The 12,573-nt window shown below is 37.1% G+C and overlaps 1 protein-coding gene across 5 annotated transcripts in view; it reads right to left on the reverse strand.

Moving 5' to 3' along the window:
- Positions 1 to 3,063: 3,063 nt before the first annotated feature.
- The window catches only part of SEPTIN10 (septin 10), a 36,103-nt gene continuing 26,593 nt past the window's right edge, over positions 3,064 to 12,573 (reverse strand). For 4 of the 5 annotated variants that reach the window (XM_030466615.1, XM_030466607.1, XM_030466584.1 and 1 more), the window contains 3 exons: positions 8,005 to 8,137; positions 5,162 to 5,352; positions 3,064 to 3,910 (listed from right to left, as the gene is read on the reverse strand). In XM_030466615.1, coding sequence (XP_030322475.1) covers positions 3,901 to 3,910; positions 5,162 to 5,352; positions 8,005 to 8,137 — 334 coding nt within the window. In that variant the 3' untranslated portion in view covers positions 3,064 to 3,900. Of the gene's footprint in view, positions 3,911 to 5,161; positions 5,353 to 5,447; positions 5,480 to 8,004; positions 8,138 to 12,573 lie in introns of those variants that run through there. The other variant, XM_030466598.1, reaches the window with a different exon arrangement.

Below are 12,573 nucleotides of genomic sequence, written 5' to 3' on the forward strand. Positions count from 1 at the left end.
AGAGATACTTAATGATCAAATGCTAAAAAGACATTTATGTAGCTCCATACTGCTCTTTTCCAGAAAGTTTAAGGCTCACAGCATGATCATCCAGAAATTACCCTGACATGTCTGAGTAGCATTTCCCCAACAAGAAAAACATGATTTTCATACACTTTTTTTGGGAAGTCTTCTTAAAAGGTTTTGGATCGGAATGAGACACAATTTTATTCTTAAGTTTTCAAATTATAAAGACTGATTTCAGCATTTTAATGCCCTTACAGATACAACAAACCCCATGAGCTCAGAGCTCTTACTGCACTTACTTTTTTCCTGCCTCCCGTTCAGCCCCGTAATCCCCTCCCCAAAAGCTAAAGCCATGTTCTTCGAGCGCACCCTAGTGAAAATCCTGTTGAAGCCTTTTTTTTTTTTTTTTTTCTGGTTTAAAATCCCGTATCTATAGGTAGTTATCAGTGTTTGTTTTGCTGTCTTCGTTCTAGGGTCTGTATTTTTAAAAAAATGCATTTAGCAAAGAAACAGGGAGAGGTAGATGCCTTGGTACCTTATAAAATCCAGGTAGGAAATTTACCTGTCTATGAACCACACTATGTAACTTTTTGCAGTAATACACTGAATGTGAATTACTCCAATCTTCACAAGATCTTGAAACATTAGTCTTTTGGTTTTTAAGTATTTTCCTTTCTATGTTGAGATGATGTTGTTGTTGCTATGGAAGAGGCTTTTGTTTCTGTAAGTTAAAATCAAAGGATCACAGAATATCTCAAGTTGGAAGGAACTCATAAGGGACTTATCAAGTCCAACCCTCTGCTCCTCACAGGACTACCTAAACCTAAACCATACAACTAAAAACATCATTCAGATGCTCCTTGAACTCTGACAGGGAAAGTTCCATGACCACTGCCCTGGGAAGCCTGACCAGCCTCAGCAAGCAACGGGCTAATGTAATCTCTGATCCTCCTTTTGCTTTTATTAATTTTTTAAAACTTTTTGTTGTTGTTCTTGTCGTCCTTCACAGTGCTGGTCAGCCTGAACTCTAATAGAGCTCTGCCCACCCAGATTTTCTTCCTAGAGTGGCAAACAGCATCTCTGTAGTATTCCCATGTTGCCTGTCCCTGCTTCCAGTGTCTATACATTCTCATTTTTGAAGCCCAGTATATTCCTTACCTAATATCACAATGGAAATATGTCTCTGACACCAAATATGTAGATACTTTACTGTTAGCATTAGAGTATTCAGATAACACCACTAATGTATCTTGGATGTGTCTTCTCAATGAAAAGTAGTTTTAAAGACATAGATAAGAATAAAAATACAAAATGTGTATGGCAAATATCCTAAGGAAGGGATTTCAAAAGATGAAGGCTTCAGACTTCCAGACTTGCAAAGGTTGTAAATAATCTCACAGTAGCCATAACATTGAAGAGGTCCTAATAAATAGTACTGAAACCATTTCATCTGCAAGGATAAACCTCTCTGAAGTGTTCAACTGAAAGCACAGAGCTAGAATAAACTACCTTGTAGTGCATACATTTGTTTTTACTACTACTATTGATTCTCTGCTATCAGGAGATGCTGATGGTTGTTCCTTTATAATTTTTTTAACTGCATTTGACTGTCTGGCTGTGATGTGCTCTTGTGTGGTTATCTGACACCTCATCAACAAAACAACTATGGAACTTCCCATACCTACAGACGACTCTTCATTGCTTAAACAAGTACCAAGGAAAAAGCCCACAGGATCTCTCATTTTGCACTACTACTAAGCCCCCTTTAATTGCCCCCTGTTCCAAAGACCTGAATGGGTGCCTGCACCAGTTTTGTTTTGCTGCTGAGTCCTTCAGGGCCAACAAATGCAACAGAACATAAACCCATTCCAACCACGACATGTGGCATCCATATGGCACTATTCACAGTCCCCAGCTGTCAACATCCCCTAGTACTGGCTAGGCACAGAGCTATCTAGGTCAAACAGTACTTAACCATCTCAGGCTTTGTCCCTAGAACAGTGGCCACCCTCTAGAAAGATAATTCTGTCTTTTGATGCAGTTTTCTAATGCTCATGAAGAGCTGTGCTTGAGTTAATATCAGTGGATGGGATAACCCACATGGGGATAGCTGAGTGCTGGTGCTAACAGTACACATCACTCACTTGTAGTTACATTCTGTTCAAGATCACTTCATAACACTTCCAAATCTACTGCTTGGTTTAAAAAAAAAAATTTTTTTTTTTCATTTGGCTGTTATCTCCTTTGAGGAGGGTGTATCCTTTGTTACTAATCAAATGGATTCAAATGGACCAGTCAGTGGTACAAAGCCAAACAAAAATTAGTCTTTCATCAAGATACACTTTGCTCAGGAGGGAGCAATCAGTCAGCAATCACAGGGCCTGGCCCTGGCCCATCTTCTTCTAAGAGTCAGATATATGCTGGCTGAGAGTGCAGGCTGAATGGATGTCTTCTCTTAACCCCTTCCCTCCTATGTTGCAGCCTGCTGTTCCTGTGGAGTCAACTGAATCAGCACCTTGAATCTTTCCTGGTCAATGAAGAGTTTATGTATCTTTACATCTAGTCCTTCCCATCACTACGGAAATTAAAGGGAAACAATGGTTTATGAAATGCTTCACTATGTGAGTAAAACAGAAGGTGAGGTCAGTCACTGGAACAGGCTTCCTAGGGCCATGGTCACGACATCAAACCTGATAGAGTTCAAGGAGTGTCTGGAAAATGCTCTAAGTCATATGGTTTAGCTTTAGCAAGTCCTGAGAGGAGCAGGGAGTTGGACTGGATAATCCTTGTAAGTCCCTTCCAACTTGAGATATTCTATCGTTCTAAGATAATAATGGTGGTATATATCAAGTATAGCACTTGCTTATAGTCTTACTGCTTTTCTGGCACAGGATGCAGAAATCTCCTATTTTTTCCAACCAATAAATTGTTTCAGATGTTTAAAACAGATGCAGAACATTTATATTTTTTTCAGATTAATGTGAAATCTTATTCCTTTTTTTTCATAACATGGGAGGTAGGGGAAGCAGAACAACAGAAACACGTAAGTGAAACCAATCCATTTTATTTCTATCAAGTTAGCACTTAATTTTCAAAGAGTTGCAAAAAACACCTTCAGAGAATTCCATCTCTTATAGTTTCCCATTAGTTATCAAGGCTACTGAAAATATAAAAAACGTTTGAAACTTGTTTTAACCTGAAGCTCTTGTAGTTAACAGTTTTTGCAAAGTTCAGCCTATGTGGTAACTGAACACCACAGTCACAAGCATCAAAAAATTATAGGTACTTTCCATACCAAGGTAGTAATGTCAGATGAACTATTATGAAACAGTACAGCACTGCAAAAATATTTCAGTAATTTTTCATTAGAAAGATGATACCTGAAATTTAGGACAGTGCTTGTACATAAAAGCTTATAAACAAAATCTGTTAAGAAAATAAGTAAATGGTTGAATTATGTCAATAATTGTATTAATTAATATTAAAATACACTAATATACCATACTATATGAAAATAACTCTTCAGAAAGGTTATAGTGGATATAGTCACTGAATACTTTTGTACTACAGCATTCATATTATGAATAGAATTGTTTATGGCATATTTTCTTTGGTACAATGCACTTAAAATGAAAGCAAGCTGGCCAGATGTATGTAAGGCAAGTGCTTATCAAGCAAGATTCATAATAAAAAGTCCATTATAGCAATGGCAGTAATTGCTTCCCATACATGTAGAGATCATACTTTAAAATTCTTCTTCTGCAGCATGTACCAACATGAGATATTTTCCAAATCCTTGAGTAAGAAACTGCAACACCTGCACCTCCAAAATCATGCTGTGAATCACTGCTTCCTCAAGAGAAATGATCAGTATTGCTTCTTCTATCATCAATACTACGTAAAGCTGGAAGTGAAAAACAACAGCAAACAAATAAACTGTGACATATTCTGAAGAAATAAAGCTAAAACAGAGGAAACAAATCTAAATGTTTCTAAAGTTGAGTTAATCATCATAGTGCAGATAATTACTCCTGTTACCAAGAATTCCACTTTCATATATAAATCCAGAAAAAAAAAAATAAAAAAGGAAAGAAAAAAAGAAAAAAGAACAAAATTTTAAAAAATAATAAAAAGACCATAAAAAGGGCCTCAGTAACATTACTTGAAATTCAACAAATTTTGGCAAAAACATAAGCAGACTGCTAGCACAGACTCAACAAATGTCAAAGCTGCCCTGATATTTCTCAAAATATGTGCACCCATCTAGCTTCTAGACTTTTTCATAATCCACCAGTTATGAATAATTTCTGTACAAAAAAATCTGCTTTCATTTGCAATAAGACAATAATCAACAAAATGTTATCTGCAGCCAAGTTGCAACCTACCAGTATTAGGAAGAGAAATTAAAAAGTTAATTGACTTCTCCTATTTTTTTAGGAGAAAAAATTTAATTCCATTGTATTTAATGTTTATATAGGAACATTTAATTCAATGTATGAAGAAGTTAGCCAAGTTATTCTGGAGATTATTCCTTAATGCATTTCTGAAATTTTATAACTTAGAATCATAGAGTAATTTGGGTTGGAAAGGACCTTAGAAGTCCATCTGGTCCAACCCCCCTGAAGTGAGTAGGGACATCTTTAACTAGATCAGGTTTCTTAGAGGGTGGAAAAGGAAAAAATAGGTACAAGGAAAGAAAGATAAATGTTTATCAGTTATATTCTACATTTGGTATAATTTTACAGTCAATTTTATAGCCTCTCCTCTCAAAAATCTGTACTAGGATGACAAATCTATTATTATGGAACCATGTGGCAGTCAGACTGCTCCATAAAACTAACATATCCTACATTCAAAACCTGAGTGCTGCAATCAAATACTATTTCTGGAATTCCCTGGCTGAATTGCTCCAAGTTCCCTCTATTGCTCTGTCAGTGAACATTCACAATTTCTTCACTTCTGACATCAAAGCGCAGGAATTCAAGTCAAGAACTTCAGTTCCTTCATGGAAAAAAAAATTCTAGTGATCCAAACATAAGGGTATTTTACACACTTTTGTAACAGGAGCATGCCTGTATCTTTTCTAAAAGATTACTAAATTTTATGTTATAGAAGTGGTATTTGAAGAATTTTGTTTTGCTGCATCAGCACTTACTTTTTGCGGTCCTTGTCTCTCTTCAAACTAACAATAGGGGTAGAGACAGATGTTTGTGACTGGGGTAACTCAGCACTGGCTTTCTTCTCAAGAAACACTGTGATTTCATCTTCTAGAGCTTTTTTCTTTTTCTCTAACTTCAGTTTCATTTCTTGATTCATTAGCATACGATGCTCAAATTTAGTCTGTATCTGTTTAAAAAAAAAGCACAAAAAATATATTTCCCACTAGTAACACAAGGTGGTGATATCACAGTACAAAACCCCACTGCAATTAAAAATCTTACCTCGTTGCAGTTCTTTCCCAAAATTTGTAAGACTGAAAAATAGCAATGCAGAAAAATAAGCATTCATTTCAGAGTGCTCTCATGGAAGCCAGGCTGCTGGCCATTAAGTACAGGTGGAAACTATGCAAGGTGCTAAGTTAATATTAGATTTCCTACTAGATTTTACTAGGTCTTTACTGTATCAAACATAAGGCCTTCAGAGAGGAAACAATTACCAACAGAAGGATTAAATCAGGATCTGTCAAGTGGAATCTATTTCCCTAAAACAAAAATGGGTAAGGAATTATCCAGAATTAAGTTGTACGGATATGTATTTTCATGTATAGAATTGCAATATGTATATTAATTATACTTACATACTAATATGCACACACACAAGTGGTTGAAGCTGTTACAAGAAGTTAACTGCTATTCTGCAGTAATTGTTCTTTTGACACACTAATGAATTTTTCTCTCCAGATGCATTTTGTCTTATTTAAACCTACTGTGAAGTTCTACGTGATATCCAAAGGGTATTTCACTCCACCTTTCCTCACCTCCCATCTCCCCACAAATAAACTTTCCTAGAACTCAGCTTCTGTACCCATCTGTATTGGTGTAACTCAATTCAAGTGCAGCTATAATGGTACAGAAATAAGAGATTTATTTCCACCTTTCACCAAGAGGGAATTAAGAAATAAAAAAGATAAATGTAATAGTATGCCTGTTTTACACAGGCATAGTAGAGTATGCCTGTAGAGTATGACAGTAAAGGTGTCAGGTTTTATAAATGTGTGTTTATGTATGTATGCTAGAAATTTATTTATTTCATTGCAACAGTTAATCAGATGCATTGCAAGAGCAGGTGTACCAATAAAAAAATTCAGGGCAGAAATTCTAAGGTCTTAAGTGACTGCATGTCTGCAGGAGTGCCAGTGCTGCACACTGTACCTACAAGTTTCCTCTAAATGAAGGATGTGAAAGCAATCTTAAATACAACAGCAATTCCTGCTTTTCTTTAGTTTCCAGATATATATACACACTTCTTAATGAATGAGCAGCAAAAGTGTAAGACAAATGTTCTTTAGGAGTGACTGCATGATGACTTTCCCATATCAGGAACTGTAAAAACTAATATCCATAATTCATTTGCAATATGCAGAGCTCACAAGCCACTTGGTATAAATCCTAGATGAAAGACATCAAAAAGTACCACAGCTACTGTGTAAGACCTAGCTGAAACTATTCTGAACATGGCCAAGTATTCTTCTAGCTGGATAGCCTCATACTGAGAATGAATTTTTTTTTTTTTCTCCACGAGTAGCATGGGGGGTGGGATTTAACAAAATTGGAAAACAAAGCATTAAGCCTCCTTATTTAAAACATGCATCTGAACACCTCACAACAACTGCTACACCTGGGCTGGGAGCCTGAAGCACAGAAAAGAACATCAATAAATATACACAGCTTTCCATGTCAGTTAAACCAGTGTTTGAATATAAATACACATGACCATGATAGTGTCTGGCAGAAAGTAAATAAGAAGATCCTGTTCTGCCAGTCCAGCTTGACAGAACTAAATGTTCAGAAACATATTCAAGAAATGCTTCATATCTCCAGATATTCTTAAAGCAGCTGAGATTTTAAGAACAAAGCAAAGTAAAACCACAACCAAAACCACACATACTTCAAAACCTCTCAACTGAAACTGGAGACCATGCAAACATATATATATATATATGCCTCACTCTCTGGGGTGAAAAACAAGCTATGGATTTTTTCCCTGAAATCTTGATTTTATAGAGCAACCTATGCGTGAAAAGCACCTGCTGTACTGCTATGGCATACTGAGGTTTCTTAGAATACTTCTAGGGAGGATGAAAAAACATGCAAGATGCAATTATTCCTCTTTTACTTCACCATGTCAACTCATAACTCCTATGCTATTGATTTATGACACCTACTCTTTAGACCATAAGCTCCCTCCTTCTAAAAAAAAAAAAGACTGCCATTCATAGATTCATAGAATCATTTAGGTTGGAGAAGGTCAAGTTCAACCATTAAACCAGCAATGCTGCAAAATCCACCATTAAACCATGTCCCTGAGCACCACATCTACACAGTAACTCCAGGGATGGTGATACAGCCATTTCCCTGTGCAGCCTTTTGCAGTGTCTTGCAATCCTTTTGGTGAAGAAATTTTTTTCCTAGTATCTAATCTAAACCTCCTTTGGTGCATCTTGAGACCATTTACTCTTCTCCTATCACTTGTTAAATAGGAGAGACCAACCTCCACCTTGCTACATCCTCCTTTCATGCAGCTGTAGAGAGCCGTCTTTACAGCCTCTTTTTGCTCCAGCCCTAACAACCCACACTCCCTCAGCCTCTTCTTGTAACACTTATGATCATTTCCTTGTGTGTAGCCAATCTGCCAGTCCAACCAGTGTAATAAACCTGCTTTTGCTTTTAAGCATTACCACCCTCAAAATACTGGAAAATTACAAATATTGACTAGTTGTGATTTTGCTAAACTCTTACCTGTTCCACAACTCAGTGACCTCAAGCCAGGCATGCTTACCTGCTGCTCTGCTTCTTTCAATACTGCTTCCTTCTCCTTCACTCTCTGCACAAACCTTTGTCTCATCTCCTCCTCTTCTCTTTGCAGCTGAAGGTAGAACTCATGTCTCTTTTCCTCATAGGCTTCCTGTAGACTGAAGTCCAAAAATGTCATCAAGTCTCCAGCACGCTGCTTTATTCACTGTGGTAAACCAACAATCTGGAACATTATTTAAACAACTAATACTCATCTGAAATACTAATTTCTGCAGCTCCCCACATAAAAACCCATTAACAAACCTAAACAGAAGCAAGCATGTGGCTTTTCTAAGTTTTTATTTAAGTTAAAAACCCTGAGTTAAATTATTTATGCTCACAGCTTCCGGGCAATTTTCATTTCAAAGTAAATACAGCATTTTAGGAATCTCATGTTCTAAAAAGACTTGAGTTATAACTTTCTCCAGCATGCAGAACATTATTAATATGACACCAAAATTGACAGAAAAAAAAAATTCTGCATTGTGAAACCTCAGTCTTAAAATAGGATATTACAAAAATACTACATCTGGAGCATTAACACAATAAACTGATTATTCTGATATGAAAAAGGAAGGAAAATAACAGGACCTTCAAACTGTATTGCCCTTTCTTTATGTGATGTCAAAATTTAAATATGGTTGAGTTACATTAATATAGAATAAATATCATTTCCTGAGCAGTTCAACATCCAAAAGTCCAGTATGTTGGAGGATGGATCTAAACATAGATAAAGTTCTAGCTCTAATTCTGGAACAATTATCTCTTCTAGCACTTACTGAGCCCTTCTCCCTATCATCAGTTATTGTCCTTTGCCAGGTATCTCATGCCTTCCACTCCAATGTAAAATAAATGTATATGTATGTCAAATATTTAAATTTGCTTTTTATTTTTAATACGCATACCAAGTTTGGCACCAGTTTTTAAGTCTCATCTTTTACTGCTTCTATTAAAACAGTTTATAAATTGAAAGACTTAGACACCTAAAAATTTAATGATTCAGAGCAACATAAAGCTTAAACAGCTCTTTTGTTTTTTTACATTTATGATGACTGGGCAGTTTCTCAATTCTGAAGTTTCTTATTTGTATTCAAAATACAATCTAAAGAGAGAGAATAGCCTTGAAATTACACATGCAGATTGAATGTTTGTAAGATCTCAAGGTCAGAACACTCTTCCTACTTTATTTCCTATTATTATTATTTATTTCACATGTTATTTGAGCAACACATTGCAACAGAACAAATTTGGAAGAAAAGCCCCTTTTGGAGTTTGCTTCTTTTACTGTGAAGTAACTTAAATCACCCTGAAAGTATAACAACCACATGAAATAAGGGCATAGTTTTCACACAGGTATATTCATTCACACTGCCTTGAAGTTTAAAGAGCATATGGAACAACAATAAAGCTACAGCATGGGTTTTTCCAGTGCCAGCAATCTCTCTATGCACATTTTTTGGGCCCAGTGACAGTTCTGCTAACACACTGCTTTTGGGTGCAATAAAGAGCTAATGCATGTTAGACTAAGCTAACATGCTGCAATCACACCTTCATTTCATTAATGTGGTTATTTTTAGACTTAACCTAGGCTAGTTTATCACATAAAAGCAATTTTTCCTTGAAATTAATAAAATATTAATTTTGAAGACACTCAATTTACTGAGTAATAAAATTACGTGTACAAAGAAGAGAAAAAAAATTATATATATTTTTTAAATTCTCCTTTCCCTGGACTGAATTGTTCTGGAAGGTAAAATTAAAAACATTTCCCCTTCTGTGTTTGGCATATCATCAACATAATGATCCAAACAGTCTTTGGGCTTAGGAGATTTGAGGAGAAGGGTAAAATAGTTCACCAGATCTTAAGCAAATCCTTTCAACACTACTGCAGTCACAGCAGAACACTTTTCCATTTACCTGAAGACTGGTTTCACTGCTTCTCATACAGCACATTACAAAAATAACATTCAAAGATTCTCTCATTCTTCTGGGCTGGACCCCTAGAATTATATACAAAAGCCCTTGCAAAATCGAGATGATAAAGATTATTAGATTTAGGTCAAGAGAGGTTCTCCTCCCCCTCTATTCTGCATTGGTGAGGCCGCACCTGGAGTATTGTGTCCAGTTCTGGGCCCCTCAGTTCAAGAAGGACAGGGAAGTGCTTGAAAGAGTCCAGCGCAGAGCTACTAAGATGATTAAGGGAGTGGAACATCTCCCTTATGAGGAAAGGCTGAGGGAGCTGGGTCTCTTTAGTTTGGAGAAAAGGAGACTGAGGGGTGACCTCATCAATGTTTTCAAATATGTAAGGGGTGAGTGTCAAGGAGATGGAGTTAGGCTCTTCTCAGTAGTGACCAGTGATAGGACAAGGGGTAATGGGTGTAAATTGGAGCATAGGAGGTTCAAGTTGAATATTCGAAAAAGTTTTTTTACTGTAAGGGTGACAGAGCCCTGGAACAGGCTGCCCAGGGGGGTCGTGGAGTCTCCTTCACTGGAGACATTCAAAACCCGCCTGGACACGTTCCTATGCGAGGTACTCTAGGTGGCCCTGCTCTGGCAGGGGGGGTTGGACTAGATGATCTTTCGAGGTCCCTTCCAACCCCAAGGATTCTATGATTCTATGATTACTTAAATAATGCATTCTCATTGAGGTTTTAGAAGATCATAAGGGATTATGAAGACATTCTACACCTTAAGATTCCATGATGTACCTGATGACAGCACTGTCACCTCTGACAGAAGCACAGCTGTAATACCCAGTGTGTCTATCTGGAAACATCTGGAATAGTGCATCCAGTTCTGGGCTCCTCAGCTCATGAAGAACAGGAACTACTGGAGGGAGTACAGCACAGAGCCACTAAGATGATTGGAGACTGGAGCATCAACCATGGGAGGGAAACCTGAAAGAGCTGGATCTGTTTAGCCTGGAAAATAGCAGACTGAGGGGGAACCTCATCAATGCTTACAAATACCCAAAGGAAGGGTGCCAGGAAAATGGGATCAGACTCTTCTCAGTAACAGGACAAGGGGCAATGGACAAAAACTGGAACACAGGAGGTTCAGTGTGGACATAAGGAAAAACTTTACTGTGAGGGTAACAGAGCACTGGAGCTGGCTGTCCAGAGGGGTTGTGAAGTCTCCATCTCTGGAGACATTCAAAATCCATCTGGATGTGTTCCTGTGCAACCTACTCAAGGATGCTACAGCAGGGGAGTTGGACAGGATGGTCTCCATGGATCCCTTCCAATCCCTACTATTCTGTGATTCTGTGATTTACACAGTATTTTACAGTTTGTTCATTTAAGTTTTAAAAAGCTTTTAAATTTGAAAATTACAGATGGAACTTTTTGCATAACATTTGACTTTCAATTAATGTGTGGCAGAAAAACTAAAAAAATAATGAATTAACAGTTAACTAGTGGTGTGTATTTTTAATATGGGCCCTTGACTCAGCAAACTACCTAGCTTGATGTTAAGCAGATCTAAATAATTACCATTTTCCCAGTGGAGGCATGAAAAACCTGTCTTTTGGATGTGGTTCAGTCTTACCATAAGGAGGCTGAAATACATAATTCAAATGCAAAGGTCTGCAACTGGTCAGATGAATTCCATTCCCAAGTGAGTTCTTAAGGAAGAAGTCTAATAAATTTTCAGATATTAGGTTTATTTTCTTAGAAAAGTTAACTGGAGTCATATCAACTTTCCTCTGCATGTGAACTTAGTCACATTTCTGAATCATTCCTGTTTTTCTGTCATCATCCTCAAAACAGACTGAAAAATAAACATGTTTTTCTTTGAGAACTGGAAGGTTCAGGGATGAATAAATAATGGAATATATGATTGTTCACATTTTGAGAAACTGAGATGTTTATGTTCCAATTAAACTGCAACTATTATGAAGAAAAAAAGATGCAATTATGATCAGAAAAACAACTAAACCAGAGAACAATTACCATCAGAGAGCAATGAACATCAGTGAACCCACAGACACAAGCATACAGCATGAATATCAACCTTCAGCTTTTTTCATCAAGCCCTTGCCCATTAGTTCTCTTATGTCAAACCAAGAATGTCCCCTTTAGCAACATCACAGCCTAGACTGGGAAATGGATTCACAAAATATCCAGCTTCAAAACAACAGCAATCCTCTCCTCCTTTGCAAACATCCAAGGCGTGTGAATACTGAGAGGTTTGGTTGGTTGGAAGCACTCTCTATGTTTCTGTTTTCAACTCCCTCCATATTTTTCCATTCTGGACATCTCAGCAATTATTTCTTGCTGAGACTGGCCTGAAACTAGGAATTCAGGTTCTTGATGGGCACTACTGGATCATCAAAAAGTCAGGACTAGATCCTCCATGTACAAAAAAGGTCTATCTTTAAATTTCAACAACAAAGAAATGCAAATCTCACTTTTAAGTATTAAAAGCACCTCCTGGTTTTTACATCCAAAAGATACTGCACAAAATGCATAAACTATCCCTCAAATACTCTGCTATCCATTTACTTCATTTCATAAATTTTGCTGTGGCAGCCTTTCCAAGCCCATACCTGATTAGC

Source organism: Calypte anna, chromosome 1 (genome assembly GCF_003957555.1).
Source record: "Calypte anna isolate BGI_N300 chromosome 1, bCalAnn1_v1.p, whole genome shotgun sequence".
NCBI lineage: Eukaryota > Metazoa > Chordata > Aves > Apodiformes > Trochilidae > Calypte > Calypte anna.